The 18553-nt window shown below is 40.8% G+C and overlaps 1 protein-coding gene across 3 annotated transcripts in view; it reads left to right on the top strand.

Annotated features, from left to right (window-relative positions):
• Positions 1 to 18553, top strand: part of LOC118776264 (neuronal-specific septin-3-like) — a 73967-nt gene that overhangs the window by 33199 nt on the left and 22215 nt on the right. Inside the window, exons 1-2 of one of the 3 annotated variants that reach the window (XM_036526482.1) lie at positions 5723 to 5782; positions 13962 to 14168. In XM_036526482.1, coding sequence (XP_036382375.1) covers positions 13994 to 14168 — 175 coding nt within the window. In that variant the 5' untranslated portion in view covers positions 5723 to 5782; positions 13962 to 13993. Of the gene's footprint in view, positions 1 to 5722; positions 5783 to 7281; positions 7568 to 13961; positions 14169 to 18553 lie in introns of those variants that run through there. The other 2 variants (XM_036526473.1, XM_036526464.1) reach the window with 2 other exon arrangements.

Here is an 18553-nt window from a genome sequence, read left to right as displayed (position 1 = left end):
TCCTGTATGACAGCAGAACAGAGGATTGGTTTAGCTTCCTGCAAGGAGACGCCCTCCTGAATTAACCCTCTCAGCAACCTACATCCTGCAGCCAAGATCAACTGAGATTTTTTTTGTTTGTTTTCTTTACCAGTGCAAGCAGCACATATTGTGGAGCACTGTGATAAGATAATACAACTAATTAAGGCATTTCACTGTTTTGTCATCATTGAAATGTCTAGCAGACAGGGATTTATTACTTGCAATGTTATTCATAAATGTGCAGCTTTAAATCTTCATAGGATCTGACTGCTTTTGGTCCCATCAAAGACTGAAGGAAAATACCTTAATAGCAGATCAAATGGCAGAGTGCAGAGGACAGCTGTATCTCTGGCTGTGCCGCTGACTGAGATCAGTTGGTGAGATAGTGGCGATATTCATGAGCCTTAAGGAGGCCATCAACGTGAGATATGAGATACACAGTCAGCATTTCTGTCATTTTTATCATTATTCAGTATGTGTGTGTGTGTGTGTGTGTGTCTGTGTCTGTGTCTGTGTCTGTGTCTGTTTGTCTGAGTCTTAATCTGTGTCTGTGCTTATATTTGTGTGAGTGTGCATGTATAACTTTAAAAATAGTATCTCTGTATGAAATGTAAATATGAGTGTGGATAAAGTGGTAGTTTTCCCATGAAAGGCCCTGGTTGCCCTAGTCCAGGCAGGAGTGTATGCGGATTGGGGTTGAGAGTGGAGTACACGTGTGGGGGTTCATTTACATTGTGCGATTGTCCTGAACGCTGGCCCTCTCTTCCTCCCTGGACAAACAGCACCACACAGCTCCTCGTTTCCTGCTTTCCCTTTCTCTTGGTGGCGTTTTCTTTTCCCTAGTACTTTTTTCACAGGATAGTGGGGGGAATCTTCTCATTGTATGTGCTGTGGCTGTGGGAAAAATTCCTCAGTTTGTTCTCTGTGGGTGTTTTAAATGAATCCATAGGAAAGCTGGCAACCCAAGGCCTGTTTTAGCGCTGGGTTCGTGTTGGATCACTGGGTGAGTTGTCTTGGGTCTCCGGTAGGGTGAGCTCAGCTGAGCATGCTGCATGCAGAGCTGCTTAAGAGTTAGCTTTTACACAATTCATTATGTCATATTGTAGTCATTACAGGTTCACAGGTTACAATAACATTACAAGTCAGTATTTCAATGGCTTTATTCAGTAACTGAATTGTTTTTTATACAATGTGAACTTCTAATTTTGTGGTCATGTACTGTCTGGTGGCTTATTAAGCAAGACTGAGTGCAATCTGATTACAAAGAAAAAAATGGGTCCTCCAATTTTTCTTGTTTCCAAAACAATATTGTTTTTTTTTCTTATTAACCTAAGAACAAGGTGTCTGGAAAAAGAGGGAACTATACAGAAAAAGAACTGCATAATTTGAAATATGAATATAATATGAATATGAATATGAATATAATATCATATAAAATTATGAATTTGTCTTAAACATTCTTAGTTTTATTGGTTATGCCTGATTTTTTAAAATCTTGAAAATATTATTCTAATTATTAAGCTGTGTTAACTACATTTATTCACATGTGGGTGATGTTTATAGTGGAAAATGATGGTATATTAAAACTTCATTTGAGTTGTTCAATGATTTATGATTGTGCTTAATAGAACTGTAAAGCATATGCTTTTACAGGTGAACATCAAGTTGAGACGATGTTATACATGACTACATGATATATGATTCTTCTCTGCTACCCTGATGTAACTTTTTAGTGGAACACCTAGGACCTTTTTCCTGAGTTGCAGTATTGCTAGTGAAAGAAGTAACCATGTTCAAATTAGTGAGTCTGATTTTGCCACAACTCTTTGTATGAACACAGTGAAACATAAACACTAAGACTGATATCACAGGACCTATTAAGATCTTATTTCTGGGATATGTTGATCACCAGGTAATTATTCTAGGATTTCAAGTCATCTCAAGATCACATGATCACAAAATCACAACACGCTTATGCAACGTGATTTTATTTTTAATAAATTTGCAAAAAATTCTAAAATCCCATTTTCACTTTGTCATTATGGAGTATTGAGTGTAGATTGATGAGGGAAAAAAATAATTTAAAAATTTTTAGCATAAGGCTGCAACATAACAAAATGTGAAAAAGTGAAGGGGTCTGAATACTTTCTGAATGCACTGAATGTGTTTCACTGTGCTACATTTATTCATGTAAATCCATTGTCTCACAGAGGCAGTTATGTATTTTTTAAAACTCGTAAAATCCTGTTCTGAAGACTCTCATTGTCAGGCTGCAGAATTGACAGCAGTGGTTAATGTAATCTTCCTTTTGCCAAATTCCTGAGGCAATTTAACCACAAAGCCACTGTGTAGCCAACCCAATTAATGCATCATTTTTACATGGAGTAATGACAACGGGTTGATTTTCTTGTGATCATAACCTAACTCCTCAACCCCCACTCCCTTCAAAAAAGGAGGATTATATGATGGCCTCAACAAACTACCACACCAAAGCAGTGTAAACATAATCATTTTTTTAAAAAACAGGGTTATTCTCCCACTTTCAGTTTTGCCTCTTATTCTTACAGAGTATATTGTGATTGTATTCTGTGCTTCCCTAATATATTTAACCCCTTTCCTCCTGCAAATAAGACTGGGCCTGCTTTCACTATTCTTGTCAAGTGAGACTTTGCAGTCTCAGGTAACCCGACACCTCAGCTTCCTCAAAGAAGTTGCTGTGGCAACCAATGCAAATGAAGCAATCACAACTGTTGTGACATGTGTTTTTCATTAAGAACACTCAGTAATGAAGCGGTTCAGTGACAGGACACTGTCCCTCGTAGCAAGACTCACATCTGAAATGAATAAGCTTAACAAGACTCCACTCAAGCACAATATACATATATCATTTTTTGTTGTCAAAATAAACCATTTACTACTTCTGCCTAGGCCAGGCAAATCATTTTTTTAAGTTATAAGGGGTACTGTGCCTGAGTGGAGTCTTTTATGCTTATTCATTTAAGATGTCAGTCTTGCTATATATAAAATATAAGGATATTTATAATGTGATATATAATATGATATAAAATAAAATTATAGATGAAAGATTATTTCATCGATTTGTAAATAAGTGTAAATAAGGACCTTTATTCACTAAGTACACGCACAGATTGTGCTCCCTCTTTGTCTCACAATCATGGCAATCATTTTAGGAATGTGTTTTTTCCAGCTATATAGTGAAACGTCCTGTGATGAACAAGGATTAAAGTCTTCTTGCTCATCATCTCAAAATCTTTTCATTCGTGACGCTGGAAATGAATTAGAATGGTCGGCTTGGGGCTCTCTGAAAGCAAATTTCATGTAACTGTGTGTAGATACTCTGTGCTTTTTAAAAATAGAGGGCCCTGAAGATATGCACGCATTTCATTTTCTTGGCAGCTGTGAGGTTCAAGATTGAAACCACATTTCAGTGGCCAGGCAAATGCCAAAAGTGTTGTGCGCCAAACTGAGGTGGCTCATTTTCAAACCAACAGTTTTTGTCAAAACTTCAAGATGCCAACAGCATTTCAGAAATGTGTTGTGTTGTTGTTTGAACTTTAAATCAAGCTTGCATCCATAAACCAGATGTATATTATATGATTGCTTACCTTTTGAATCCATTTTGCAGGTGTTTGAGGAATTAATTTGATAATAGGGAGCCTATAGATTAAGTTCAATGAAAATCAGCAGGAGGATCAAGTTTTAAAAGAGCTGTATAGAGGTAGATGGTGCCTTTCTTATTAAGTGACAACAGCACTTTGAGTTACAAAAAATTTGTTTTTCTTCCACACTCAGCATGTATGTTCATTTCTGCAACTGTTTACCTCATAGTTTTGTGTAAGATTCAAAAAAACATCATATAAACAAACATTTGTTTACAAGAATTGTGAACTCGACTTTAAGGACAAACTGCACTTCATGGCAATTGAATGTGAGGCCTGGGTGTTTGTCCTGGAGTGTAGGAGAATTACTGTAGACATTGGCCCAATGAATTACAGGAGTGGGGGTGGGTAAGACAGAGGTACCTTCCCTTATGTGAGAACTTGAGGACATTGCTTGTTCAGTGCAGCAGGACAACAGTTTTGCAGGTGGGTGTATAGGTGGTTCTATTCTGTTGTTTTATTATTACTGCCTTCTACAATAGGTCTAAGCAATGTGCAATTTTATGTTTGATTTGCTTTCTGGCCTCTACATTTACCTTCAGTTCGTGCCAGGTCTATTTGACTCATTTAATTTGCAGGAGTAATTCGTGCCATGTTTGCTGGAGCGTTACACAGTGTCATTCAGGAATCCGGTTTGGAACCGCCCACTACCAGCAGGGGTCTCTAGAGAGTAAAAATGGTGTTCTGAAATAATTGGACTGGTATGTTAATTATAGTACCCCCTATTCTGTGAGCAGGCTTGTGGCGGGAAGAAAGAATATTTTTCATACAACGCACGCTTCCAATACCAGCACAACCTTTCTCGCTCACTCCTAATGTCACCCTCAGGAAGATTTCATCTCTGACCTTTTGTGTTTAGCAGGGTCATTTTTGGCAAGAGTTACATCCTTCTGCCTCTTTCCCCGTCTTCTCCTCCCCCCCTGTCTTTTTCTTGTTCTCTCTCCAAAGGTTCCAGCTTGGAAAATGTTGACAAAGCATAGACATCCCTGCGCCTTGCCAAAGCCCACTACTAGCTGCAATGAATTACCGTCGACATGGAAACGCACCGCGCGTTAAAGCAGCTTGGGGAAGGCTGTGGTGTTTGTTTTTAGAGTATAAATTCAGAATGGGCAAAGACAGCTGCTTATTAGCAAATAATATCCCAGAGCCCTCCAAATTTATCTTGGTCCTTACTGCTTTGTGTGTTGCCCTCCCAGTAATAACATCGGCAGTTAATTAGCTCTTGAGTTACTAAACTGAGCAAACTGTTCCTTCGACCTGGTTCAAAAAGTATGATACATGTACAGTGAAAATAAGCAGTGTTGAATTGGTTCTGATATCAAATAAATAAGACGGGCTCAAAAATCCCTTTGTGCTAACTGAATTAAGCGTGCTTTGTTTTTACTGTAGGCCTGAAACAGGGAGCAGGGGGACATACAAAGTGTTAACTGCCTGTGAGTGTGTTGTAGAGGCTCGGTGTGGGAAGAGAATGCGCAGAGTCTGGAATTGTGTGGCCCTAGCACTTTTCTCTTTTGAAGGAGAGCAAAAAGGATCTCAGTCTCTAACACCCTCTATCCCTGCAGAGGCCAAGACACCCGATTCCCTGAGATAGTGCGCCGGAGGACACTCTGGATAAGCGCGTCTACTAAATAAATGTAATGTAAAAATGTAAATATAATACCCCACCGTGTGACGGTCAGTCCATGACTGAGAGATTTTTTTTGTGTATTTCTATGTGTACATGTAATGCACTTTGAAGAAAAATAGTGCCATGTGACATGGTAGCTAATTTTTTCAGAAGCCACTTACATTTGATGGTGTAAGCAGTAAGCTTTGTTGCCAGTACATGTAATTGTGATGGTTTTGAAAGCACTCTCGTTTTTTGGGAAGAGGGATTTGAATAGAGTAGAGATGATTCAACACAAACAGGAAGTGAAAGCCCTACAGAGGAGGAAACACATCGTGCACAGACTTATCTCTGTGGTGGAGGCAGGACACGCCCACTGTGGTGGATCTAGTAGACATCCTGTGCAGAGTTTAAAGTGCTGAGTTGCAGTGCACGTGGAGTCTCGGCTGCTCAGGCTCTTCACCGCTAAATTAAGGTAGAAGTGGGTCTATTTACCATGAAACCCTTTGCTATATGAATGCATTCAGCGGCTTGTGATAATCTGCTTTTTCTGTTCTGCAGTTGGTGGTTGTTTTTCGGTCGGGGAGATCGATTACTCTAACAGGGGCTGACCGACAGTCTCTTGTGCTTTCCAATGAATGTCCTGAAGATGCTAGTTTGGTCTTTGGCATGCTTTAACAGTTATTACTTTATTGATGTGCGTACAGTATTCTCGTCTGTTTAGATTCATTCTAAATTGGATATCTAGTCTCAGGCCAAGGAATTGCTCAATGATGCCATTACCACACAAGATGAATCTCAGTTGTGTTGAAATCCACAGGGCCTGTGAACCTCTATGCTCCATGTCGGCATGATGCTGAGTGGGGTGGAGGCGACGTGGCTAATGTTTGCTTGCAGTACAGCAAACCTCACTCAGTCACCTCTTGGAAGTAATCAACTTGGTAATGTCCACATCAAGGAGGCATGAGGGTCAACAAGTTTAGTTGGGAGATTATTTTTATATGTAGCTGATCTGCTTAACTGATGCATATCATGGAAAGCTCTAGATATGTATTTGAGGTGCTCGACTTGTGAAAAACGGTAGTAGTTCAACAGGAACTGTCAAGAGAGTTGTTTTTTTCCAACTAAAGGGAGATAAGTATGATAGCATAAGTACGATATGATAAGCACGATAAGTAAAACCCATGGGCCAAATACAGAAAACCCCCAGAGTAACAGACAGGTGGCATGTATAAAAGTACTGTAAGTGAAATTGAACAGAGCCAAATGACAGCTGTGATGTAGTTGCTTGATTAAACAATTTCTTTTTAAAATGTCACAATTTCCAAAGTTTTGATAGCAAACTAAGAATTAAATTGAAATCTGTTCCTGAAATATTTCAGGTTAAAAAATGGAACATGTCTCAATGCATCTCAGAACAGGGTCTTACATTATAATGCAATATTACAAAGACTACCCTATTGTGAAAGGAGCCATGGGACTGCGATTGTTAGCCTGTAACAGACAAGTTCCAGGGAATATTTTTTGTTCAATCAATAGACATAATGAAGAATGCTTCTTTTTTGTTTTCATTGAATTAACTGAGTATTATCTTGCAAGCGATTACGTCACCAGCATCAGACTTGCAAGGGCAGATTGCAAAAAATTTCAGCACAGTTGGCACTTCCTACAAGAGGTGAGATTGTATGAGACTTGAATTTTTTTTTTTCTGTCAAAGCAGCCTCAGTGCATGTACAGGAAGACATGTTCAACAAGTCTCTGCGTCTTTCTCTAATGAGTTTCATAGCTGAATTATTTATTTTGTTAGTTAAATAGTCAGCAGGGTGCTGCTTGAAGCAGGCTGCCGGCAGCTTCACTTGTCTGTAAGAGTCTGTAGAGTTGGTGTGTAAGAGAGGGAGGGAGGGAGGGAGAGGGAGGAGGAGGGGAGGCCAAGGCAGAAAGGCTGGGTCAGTGTGCTCTGTTGGATTAGTGGAAGCTTCTTGGCGATCTGCATGTGAATGGCTGAGTGCAGCTTGAGCCGTTAGACTCACTCCCTCAGTCTGACACAGGGGAGAGAGGCAGGGAGAGGGAGAAAGAGGGACTTATTGAAACACATCGGCCACAACACTCATCGCTTCTTCAGCACAGAAACAATTGTGAGGTTTGGAAAACAAGCAGTGCTCCCAGGCTTGCCGCGGCCTGGTTCCCTGGTTGGCAGCGGAGTGATTGGATTACCGGTGGATTCAGAGTGAGGCGGACAGAGTTTTGTGAATGAGAGAAGGTAGGAATCTCTGTTCTGTGGCTTTGAATGAGGGCTCGCTCAGTGCCTCGTTTCTTAACAATGGGGCTGCCAGGAATGGTCTCCTCCAGCAGCAGCTGCTGAGAGAAATGAGTGGGGGCTCTCTGCTCTTGTATTATTACACATGTCTCTGGTGCCTCTATTGAGCACACTGAGGCAGCTTTGATTGCTTTGAATCCATTGCACAAACTGCACGGGAGTCAGGGGACCAACTGTTTATTGCTCATGATTCCATAACGCTGCTCTGAACTTATGCAGGCAGACATTTCTCTGACTGTCTTAACTCTGTTAGTCTGAGGGATTTCTGTTGATGCACACCTAAGCACAATATCAGAAGAAGAGGAGAACATGTCAGTGTAGTTCCAGTGCAACAATCTCTATGAAACAAATATTGAATTTATAAGACAATATTGTTTGAGTGCATTGTCATATTACAACACAGAATTGAATTTCAAAACGATCTACAAGAGGGAGGCCAACCTGACCTGACCCCAGATCAGCCTTAATTAATTCATACTTAGATTTTCATGTGGGAATTTGCTGTTGCTGAACTGCAGCTCTCAATAACAAGCAGGATATCACATTTAATTTCATTATCTCTATTTCATTGCAATCCAAAAATGAATGATGATTTAAGTTATTTAATCCGCTGCTTTTAAGTACTGTTGTGTTAATGGCTTACAAGTTTTATTAAACCTGATCTTTTGCAAAAGACAAAACACCACCACTTAATGATATGAAATGAATCGCCTAATCATGTTTGTAGCCTGCAGTGTGATGTAAGTAAAACATGTAGATTTTTAGGCATCAGGAAGGTGAGTATGCTTTATTTAGAGCCTGATGTTTTATGACACAGTCCAAAGAATTTCTGTGTGGAGCAGTTACCAATTCGCTCACCTATTGATTGTTAATATCGATGGGGATTTACATAACATCACTATCTCAAGAGCCAAACACTTCAGGAAGGATTTGCTCTGCATATGCATTGTAATCAATATCTGTGGTCTAAATGCAAATCCCAATCCAAATAAATGTGTGGGGAGGACATGGTCAAAACTTTGCAAGGCGGTGCTGCAGGGGAGGAGGTGGGTCTGTGTTTGGCAGCCATGTAAAAGCCCCCTCTGTACACAGACAGCTCCACGCTGACCCGGTCACACCCAAGACAACAGGGACTGCCTTGTTCCCCTGGGCTGACCATGGGTGTCCAGTGGGGCACTGTGCACATGCGTGTGTGTTTCACCGGATATGCCCGTGTCCCAGCCAGTGAGGTCACTGGTTTCAGAATTCTGTTTAGGTCATAGCAGCAGCATTATGGAAAGGGGAAATGTGGCAGGTGGAAAACATTGTTTACCATTGGAGTAGTTACATCACCACCAGTACCACAAAGTCTGCTCATCTAATGTCTGTTCTTTATTTGATTGGTGATTAGATCTCACTGAGGCCCATCCTAAATGCTAGCGTCAGCAGAAACGGCTGTAAGGCACAAAGCAGCATGCCTGCACAATGGTGAGCTGCAGCGAACAACCCTGCAATTCTAAATCAGATCTAGTGGAGAGCACTGGCAGGTCTATAACTCTACCTTATAATGCAGCCCATGTTTCATTTCACCTGAAACATGCAAGTGTCGCATAAAAGCCATATTTTTTCAAGGAGTGATGAGATGATATCTGAAAGAAACAATATATGCGTGCATGCTGAGAGGAGAAGAGCATAGACAGGCCACATGCAAAGACACATGACTCCCTGTAAGCATTTCTAAAGCTGTCTTCTCAGAAGTCTTTTTTGGTATGAACAAGCAGTGAAGACCTGGGAAGACTGGCCAATGTATCTGCTCTATAAATCAGTGCTGTCATGCTGTCCCTACTCTGGACTCTTGCTGTATTTTTCTTTTCTTTCGTCTACTGCCCAACTCTTTTGTTTGCTCATCGTTCTCAGTGCTCTGTTTGCATTTCTCATGCCTCCCTGAGATACAGCATGTCCTCCCATCTTGTCCTCTTATCGAACACTCCATTCGTCACTCGGTCACTGTTTCTCCATCTCAGCTGGGAATCATCTATATTTTGCATACGTTTGTTTTGTGTGTCTGAGACAAAACAGAAGGCAAGCGATTCAAGATGTGTCGCTGATTTGTCATGAGCCCTGCAGGACTTGACTTCCAAGGTGGTGCGGCATGCTTGTCTGGGCCCATTCGTGTCCCCACAATGGCTGATTTCCCTCCATCCCCTCCAACGATAGAGCACATTTTGTATTTCAGCATTCACAGTAAGAAGTGTTGAAGACAGTCAAGCCTGACCTTTCAAAAAACTATTTCCGGACTCTGCAGTTCCTTACTTTTTCATATTACCTCAATCTATCAAAGAAAAGTTTGCTTGTAAATTATTTATCAACTCAAATACCGTTCAGCAGCAGGCTAAAGTAGCCCCTGTGTACTTGAGTATGTATGAGATCATCTATATCCCTCTAAACATTTAAGAATGGCTCCCAGACCACATCAGTTTCAAGCACTCAAGAAATTCCCCCCACGGCTGTCCTGATTTCACAGTGACTGGCAGGCCATCCAACTTTTCTGCTCTTTCCCCCGCAAACTCCTAATGGCCTGTTTTTGCCCATCCTTCCTCTGTGCATGTACAGCTCATAGCCCCTCCCCCTACCCTCCCTCCCTGGCTGGTTGTGCCCCTCCACCCACAAGTCCACCCCCAACCCCCATCACCCCTGCTGCTTTGCTGGGGCCAGTTCTCACAAAAAAGACCAGCGGGAACAAAAAGGTCTCAATCTGGCTCCCAAAGAGGGAATACTTTTCAGGATCACCTTCCTCCTATCAATAGCTTGACAGCCAAAATATGTTTGTTATTCTCAAAAATGAGGCAATCATTGGAGCAGTCTGAGTGAGTGTAGTGCCTTTTGTTTGAAAAACATTTGTAGAGTAGAAACAATCTATCCCCGAATATCTTTCTTTAGGGTACTCCTCTGCTCCTCTTGTCTGTTAAAATGGTGGCTGTGCTCTTGTTCAGTGCTGCTGCCTGCCACAGTCTGGTGTGTGTTGGCTTTGTGCCTGCCTGCGGAACTTGGTTTCCCAGAAGCAGGTGGACTTAATGCTGATGAGTCAAGAGGTACTGTATCGTGGTTGTCATGAAGCTCAACAAAGCAGGTGTTCTTGGCATTCACCCCCTTTTCAGTGTTATCATAGTTATTATCATAATTACTCTGCTGCATTTACCTGACTTTGAAGATTATGCATCTTATGTTGATGTGATGAGTCCTCTGGCAACCCATCTTATTAATTACTGTGTTCTCAGCTGAATAAGAAATGGAAGCATGCTTCCATTCATGTCATGGGGCTCATTTCTGTTCTTGTTTTATGTGCATCTTGATTGTTTGGTTGTCGTATCAAACTGAAGAGTGGGTTGGTAATTGAGTGAGCTTTTGATTGGTTCATCACACTGTGTGATACGGGAACTGTCTCTAGGTACAGTGTCTTGGACTACTGTGAGTGCACGTATGGAAGACCCGTGTACATCTGAAAAATGAATATTTAAGATGTGACTGAAATTGTCTTTGTCTATAAGAGAACTGTGCATTATGTTTGGGTGACCTTACAGCGTTGCAAAATGTTAATAAAATTGCAAGTTTGTAAGACTGAAAATGTAATGTTTGTAATAAGTCTATTGAAAGCATGTAGGTATAAGGCCATTAAAGCTCATTGAGAGGAAACTGATGAGTGTCATATTTTGTAGAAGACTGATGATGCTTGAAGATAAAGTTTTTTTTTATTTGAAGTAAAGGAAATCCTTTTTGTTGCTTTGAAGTTTCACCAGGTTCAGGCCAGAAATGACAGGATGTTTAGCATTTGGTCTTCACCTTTAAACAGCCTTAACATCAGTATGAAAGACACTTTAGCTTGGTGTGGGGTGGGGATGTTGGAATTCAAACTATACTTTTAAGTTTTCAGAAAAAGCTTGAGATCTTCCACAGACAGGAAGACAACCATTTTGCCCGTAATAGTCTTGGTCATGCTTCCTGTTCTTTTCGAGTATTGAGGCATTCCCATAGGTAAAAAATATTGTACTTTGACCCAACCTCTTTGAAGACCTCTGATCTGTTTGCTGCTTTTTCTCTCTGGGGATCAGAGCTTCAGGACCCCACAGTTTTGGTATGACCTTCCTGGCAGCCTTGGGGGGGCAGGTCTAGTCAGGCCAGAGGCAGACGTCTCTTGGAAAGCAAAAGTCCTTGGATGGCTTTTCCAGCCTCCTACAGTGCTGTACTTCATGTCTGAGAGAGTGGGCTCGTCTGGAACATGACAGCTTGTCTTCCCATATGTCTTAGATTATGAGCAGGTTTAGAAGGGCTAGAGGGGATCTCCGTCGCCATGATCCCTGCTTATTGCATCTCCCTGATTCATGACTGCATGTTTAATTAGCTTATAAACTTTGTTTCTGCAGTTATTCACTGGAATTATGAGGCATGATAGCTTCATTGCACAATTCCATTGTGCATGGTAACTTACCAGACAGACAAAAAGAAGAAAATGATTTTAAATGATTCTAATAGGCTATGATCAGTAGTGTCTGTAACAGATATCTTTGGTATCAGCTTCCTCTGTATTGATCATCTCTCACACACATGTTCTCATCATTCCTGTGGCAGAATCAAACCAGAAAGGCACAGTTTCAGAGATTTGTCAATGCCCACTGGGATTCCTCTTCTCCCGCCAACCTCTTGAGTGTGCTTTTGAGTGTCAAGTCAAGGACCATTTAAATGAAATATTCACAACAAAATAAAATGGATTTTCCCACTGAATTAGGCAAACAAAGGAGACGGCAATAGTTGACAGAAGTTTCTTCCATTTCTGCAGTGTGATTCAATTATTATGGGCTGGGGAGGGCAGGGCGAGCGTATCTGATGTGGATCTCAGGGGGTGGCAGTGTCTCACCAATCCTCTTTCCATTCCAAACCATGCCTGGAATTGTGAACTATATTCAACATTTAGATAGCCAGAGCTGAATATCAGTCCAGTAACACCACACCTCTAATGATGACCACGTGTCATCACCCACATGGTCCAAGACCTACTGCTAGCATTATACAGACAGCTGCATTCACTCCCTGTGGTGTGCAGTGACTCAACCTCAATGGCTTTATTAACCCATTAATAACCCCTTGACCTTTATAAACAACATGGCACAAGAATATAAAACACTCTTTTGTGCAGCTGTTAAATTCTGTTGTATTATTTTGTTCAACTGTTAAATCAGAAATTGTGTGTGTCAGTCTTCTGACAACTTTGTTTTAAGTACATGTAATGTAATCACAGTGGTTGGACTGAAAGCTTGTACACAAACAGGAATCAACCCTTTTGATGGCTACTTTGAAACTGTTGCTGGAAATTCCCACTTCAGTCTACATCTACTTTAGGACCAGGGTTTTCCTACAACTAAATGCCAAATATATAACTTAAACCAGGACATTTGCCCAGAAAGACGGAAGAGAAAGACTGTGTGTGGACTGTGAAAGCTTGTTAGTCACCCCTTTCATATGGAGGATTACTCATCAGAGGGCTGAGCAGATTGGCTGGTGTTTTTCAGTTCCATCAATGAGTCAATTCAAAGGTGCATGTTGAAACTGTTTGTGTCAAGCAGGCTTGCTTTTGTTGCTCTTACAAGAAAGGGTACTCTTTTCTACTGTCAATCTTATTTATGAATACAAGGCTGTCAGTACTGTAGAGGGCATGAATAAAACAAATTGTTTCTCATTGAACAAATCTGGTTTTTGGCATTGACTATTTGGCAGATTGGGTGCCAAAATATTCAAGTCAAAATTATACAACTCTTGGAAAATATTATTAGCTACCTCCGCCGTATTACATATTTTATATTTATTTAATTTGCCTAAATGAATTTTAGGTGACATATTAAATCAAGCTCAGATTAAAGTGCATAGTTTCTAATGAATTTATAGTTAGTAATTAATTGAGCACATTCCCTCTTTAATAATGACATTACATGGAGGAAAGTCCTCTGAGTATCACTTGGGCATCTCCAGGCCACACTGAACACATCTTATTATCTTAATGAGAAAGAAGCTGCTTCCGCCAGTATCATTTTACAACTGCTAATTAGCAGGCCCATTCCAATTAGTGCAGTATGAGGTTTTCAAAAACCCAATGCTATTTGTGAGATTGCATTTCTTGAATTTAAAATATAATTATTTTAAATGGCTTTTATTAAATTGAAGACATTCCATTGTCTGAGTCAAGTATTCGCATTCGTAGCATTTGTGTGAGCAACTGCATTCATTCCCAATTCAAACATTGGATCCACTACTGCACCATGAACTGACTTCTCCCCTCATCCTCACTTCACTGTTCTCTGCCCCCTAGACGTGCCACAGGGCCTGGAGCCACGAGTCCAGATGGCAGAGAGTGAGGCGGAGCCGGTGGAACAGCTCCCATGCGACATTGAGCCCAACCCAGAAGGCCTCATCAGGGGCCGCAGTCTCTTCGGCTACGTGGGCATCGAGGCTGTTCTGGACCAAATGAGGCGCAAAGCCATGAAGACCGGCTTTGAGTTTAACATCATGGTTGTAGGTAAGTGGTGTAGCTTCTAAATCCAGGATGGGAAGATCTTTGGCGTGTCTGATTGACTGTGTTCCAGTAAACCTTGACTTGAACTGATTCCACACCCATACGCCTGCTGTTTAACAAGCACCAAACACCCCCCGTAACACTAATGGTGCCAGAACAGGAGGACAGGAAATCTGCAGTTGTTTCTTTTTGTCTGGCTTTAGAGAATAAATATGTTCACTCTCTTGTAGTCTTAAAGTAAAGAGAACTAAGACCACACAGGAAAATGCAGATGGCTCAGCCATGCAGTTGAGAACATGCACAGTCAGTATCTGCTCCTTGTGTTTGCAACTTAATCTTCATAAACAGCAGGGAAGCAGACACTGGCATATGATACAGCAGTTGTGGTTTATTGGGATTGCTGGAGATGGGCAAACGGAAAGCTCTGTCTTTACACAGAGGAAATGGAGGGACCTGAACAGGAAATGTAGCTGGATGGCATGCCTGATACACAGGGTGGAGTGTTCACTGTTTCTTTTAATCATTGGTTGCTGTGAAATATTAAGATGGTAGAGGGTGAATATACTGCTAAAATGACAGTGTGCTGGAAAATTGGTATTATAGATCTGGTTGTTTCAAGAAAGCTTCATTTCAAACATTGTTGACAGCACCTGTGTAACTTTGACTTCAGATTGGTTCCACCTCTGCAAGACCCATGCAAGCAATAATTATATGTAAAAACTTAATCTCAGCAGAATGGCTGAATGCACATTGGTCAAAAACGTTGGCAAATTCCCTGTTATGAGGTTATGAAGACTAGTTATTAATGTTTTTGTTAGTTGTTTGTCTAAGATCAAATGCAGAACGGTCATAGTGATCTTCAATACGCTGCAACAGTTATCAAATAAAGAATATTGCATGAGTGTCAATGTTTTTGGTATGGGTTGAGGTTCTCAAAATTAATCCATTAGTCCATTAATCCATTACTCTGTCCCCATCCTAATTTGAAATTGGCATTATCTTTTATCAGTAGCTCTATGGAAACATTATTTTTCCAAACAAAATATTAGCAAAATCTGCAATCCTTCCTTAAATGCATTCTTTAAAGTAATGGCTAAGCCTCAAAGCAGGGGGACTTAATTCAATCCTTTGTATATTGGCAATGTAAAATGTAGTATATCATGAATAGCACATGAGAGGAAGAAATTTGGCTTCTGTGTAGAATGTCACACATGCAATCAGTAGAGAAGGTGTCATAAACTGAATTTAAATGTCATGTGGTCCACAGGTTAATGTGTCAAAGAGGACTGTGTGGTCTATTTTTATACTGTATCTGCAGAGTTCTATGTGTGGTCTGGCCAGGGAACTGTGTGAGCAAGATTTATATTCATAGTAGTTTTAGTCATAATTGCAATAGATTATTTTTACTGTTGATCATGTAATACATGTAATAATGTAATAAGCACAGAAAAGAAATCTTTACTGGTTTGGAATCCTTAGTAGGTGGCCATGAAGTAATAGTCATGGAATGAGGATTTTTTTTTTATATGAAAACTTTCTTGTAGTAAGAACATGGTTTGAACATTTTGAAATGGTATGGTAGATCATCAGTTGTTTAGACTGGAGGCACAGTTCCTGTGTCAGTGGGAGATGCTGTGGCCCAGGCTGCCTGTTGAGCCTGGCTGAGCCAAGGAGACAACATAACTTTCACTAGTTCATGAGAGAGAGTTATCGGCCATCTGTCTGTTGTGGAGACCCCACCCACTCTAGCTGTACCAATCATAGCGCACCCCACACAAACTCCCTCGTCCTACCGTGGCTTCTCCCAGGCCACCATCTGCTTCCAAAGGGGGACGGGGGATGGGTGTGAGTTTGAACAGATTCAGATTAACAACCAGGGTGTACAGTGATCCTGAATTTTCAGCTTTGTTTGGCGGAGGCTCCGTGGGGCTGAGTTGGACTCGTTTGTATCCTGAGGTGACCATAGGATTTATGAGACAAGTGAGCAGAGAGAGGTCCCAGCAATAGACATTCAAAGTAATCCCACTCTTGGCAATAGCTACTTACTTCTAGGGCTGCCAAGTAGTCCATGTCCCTTATTGTGCTGACTATATCATGTTTAGTCGTTGTCCAATGCCTTACATTCCACTTTCTAAAAAGGCCAAACCTTTCATAAAAGGATTATAAAGTGTGGGTTTCATTATATTAAATTAGAGAAAATGAAGATCATTAGTTTGACATTAAGAATAATACATACAGCACAGAGAAGCAAGCTGTGTAAAAATAGTTGTTTTTCCACAAGACTGTTCTCTAGGACAGTCTAGCAGGCTTATCATCAGACAGTTCTGTAATGGGTCGTAATCGTGCAATTTTATGATTATAAATAACATGGGTTTGTAAAATGTGCGTAGAGGTAGGTATGTGCTCCTGCAGGTAAGCAGTGCAAACGTTTGTCCCTGAAGCCCAATAGTGCCCACAGTGCCCTCACAGAACAGCCGGCCCGGGCGCTTTCTCCCATGTGCTGAGTGAGGAACCCTGCATATCATGAGTCATGCTCTCCTAGAAAACAAAAGACCATGTTTTCTTTGCATGAGGTGGTGGAAAATGTAGCTCATCAGTACAGTGTGTGTAGCAGAGGGTCCACTCTGCTGCCGCGGATGAGTCCCAGTTTGAGGAAGAATACTCAACATGAACTTTCAATTCTCTCCAAACCCAGAACTGCGCACTGTAATCAAGTGCTGCCTTAACAAAAGCCAGCATATGCTCGTGAACCCTTTGCTGTTTCAAGTGATCAGTCATGTGCTGTTTTATGCTTCTGACAGTGGAAGGCATTGGCCTTCGCCACAGAGGAACGAGCCATGCTGATTTATTGGCCTTTAAGCAGAAGGGGAACAGCACCTCAAAAATGATTTGAGTTCCTGAAGGTATTTTCATTGTACAAAGTCAGAGTGCTTGGGCCTGAAGTCTGTGCTCTGAGCTGTTTGACTCACACACAGCCAGGTCCCTTGGGACTTGCACAAACCCATTTACTGTTGGAAATGACAACAGTGTCACTGGTTACCTCATGGAAAATTTGGACATGTTTGCACTCTGCTGGAGAACATCTCTGCCTTTCATTTCTCCAGTGTGGTTAAACAATACACTAAATCTTATTCTGGCGTTATTTTCAGATTATGGTAATCTTGTTTTTTAGCGCTTCAGTAGGAATCTTGTGTGTCATTAAAAGTTCACATCCATTCACCTGGTCAATCTGAACATGTGTTCAATTCAACTGGGTTTAAATGTGTACTCTTACTGTAGAATGGATTTTCCCAGAGATCAAGAGAATTAGGCATGTTAAGATGTAATTGTCCATTGCATGTTCATCTAATATTTATCACAAGTTGATCATAGTTTGGTAACAGTGTATTATTTAGCATGATTACAGAACCTCAATTCATGTGAAGGAGTCAGGAGATAGCCCACTGCTTGTACTGATTCTAAGTGTTGCTCCTGCCATTGAGCAGAGAAGTCTCTGCCATCTTAACTCAAGTGTTTAAGCCATCTTCACTAATGTGATTTAGATATCCAATTAATTGGTAATCAGTTAAAAGTAGTTCTTAGCCATTAATTTTGCCCACTCTAAGCACAGTTATGTCCTTGACACTGATACTCATTTTTACAAGCCATAAAATACCTACCTTGCTCTGTAGTTGCTCATATATTTAGACATAAATAACATGAAATGATCTGTATGAAAAGCATGATGAAAGAAATTAAAAACAATAAGCGTATATTTTACTGGGCTCTAGCTGTTTTTCTCCTTTATGGAAGAATCCATTCTAGGAAATCTCACTCAGACTGTATCACATGGAATGTGATGAAAGAATTGCTGTATTCAGTGCATGCACCAAAGGACCTCAGTTCTTCAGATGTGAAAGTGAGTTTTTCCTGTAAAAATACGCATTGATGAGAAGCATTTGACTCCTGTGAGGCTAGATCTGCTTAAATTGCACTGACTGCATCGGAGCCAGAATCCAACCCAGAATGGCTGATGAGATCCAGAGAAGGAGGTTTATCCAGTTCATAAAGAATAAATGACTTTGCATAGCTCGATCGGCTTTGCTTTGTTGGTATGACTTTCAGAATTCATAGACAGCTGATCTGAGGAGCTTTGTTTGTTTTGTCACACAAAACCATGGGAATAGGAATAAACAGTGCATTTACAATAAACGACAATATGAAGTATTAGTTCAAACAGTATCTAGGGCACTTACTCTTGAAATGTTATATATATAGACACATACACACACAAACATATACTGTATATAATGCTGCCACAGTGCCCACAGTGACTACTGGCTACTACCGTGTTAGGCTTTTTCAAACCAGCTAAAAATGTGTCCTCAAACTTTCCTTTCTAGTTTTTT

Source organism: Megalops cyprinoides, chromosome 1 (genome assembly GCF_013368585.1).
Source record: "Megalops cyprinoides isolate fMegCyp1 chromosome 1, fMegCyp1.pri, whole genome shotgun sequence".
NCBI lineage: Eukaryota > Metazoa > Chordata > Actinopteri > Elopiformes > Megalopidae > Megalops > Megalops cyprinoides.
This window is presented reverse-complemented; position numbering and strand designations above follow the sequence as displayed.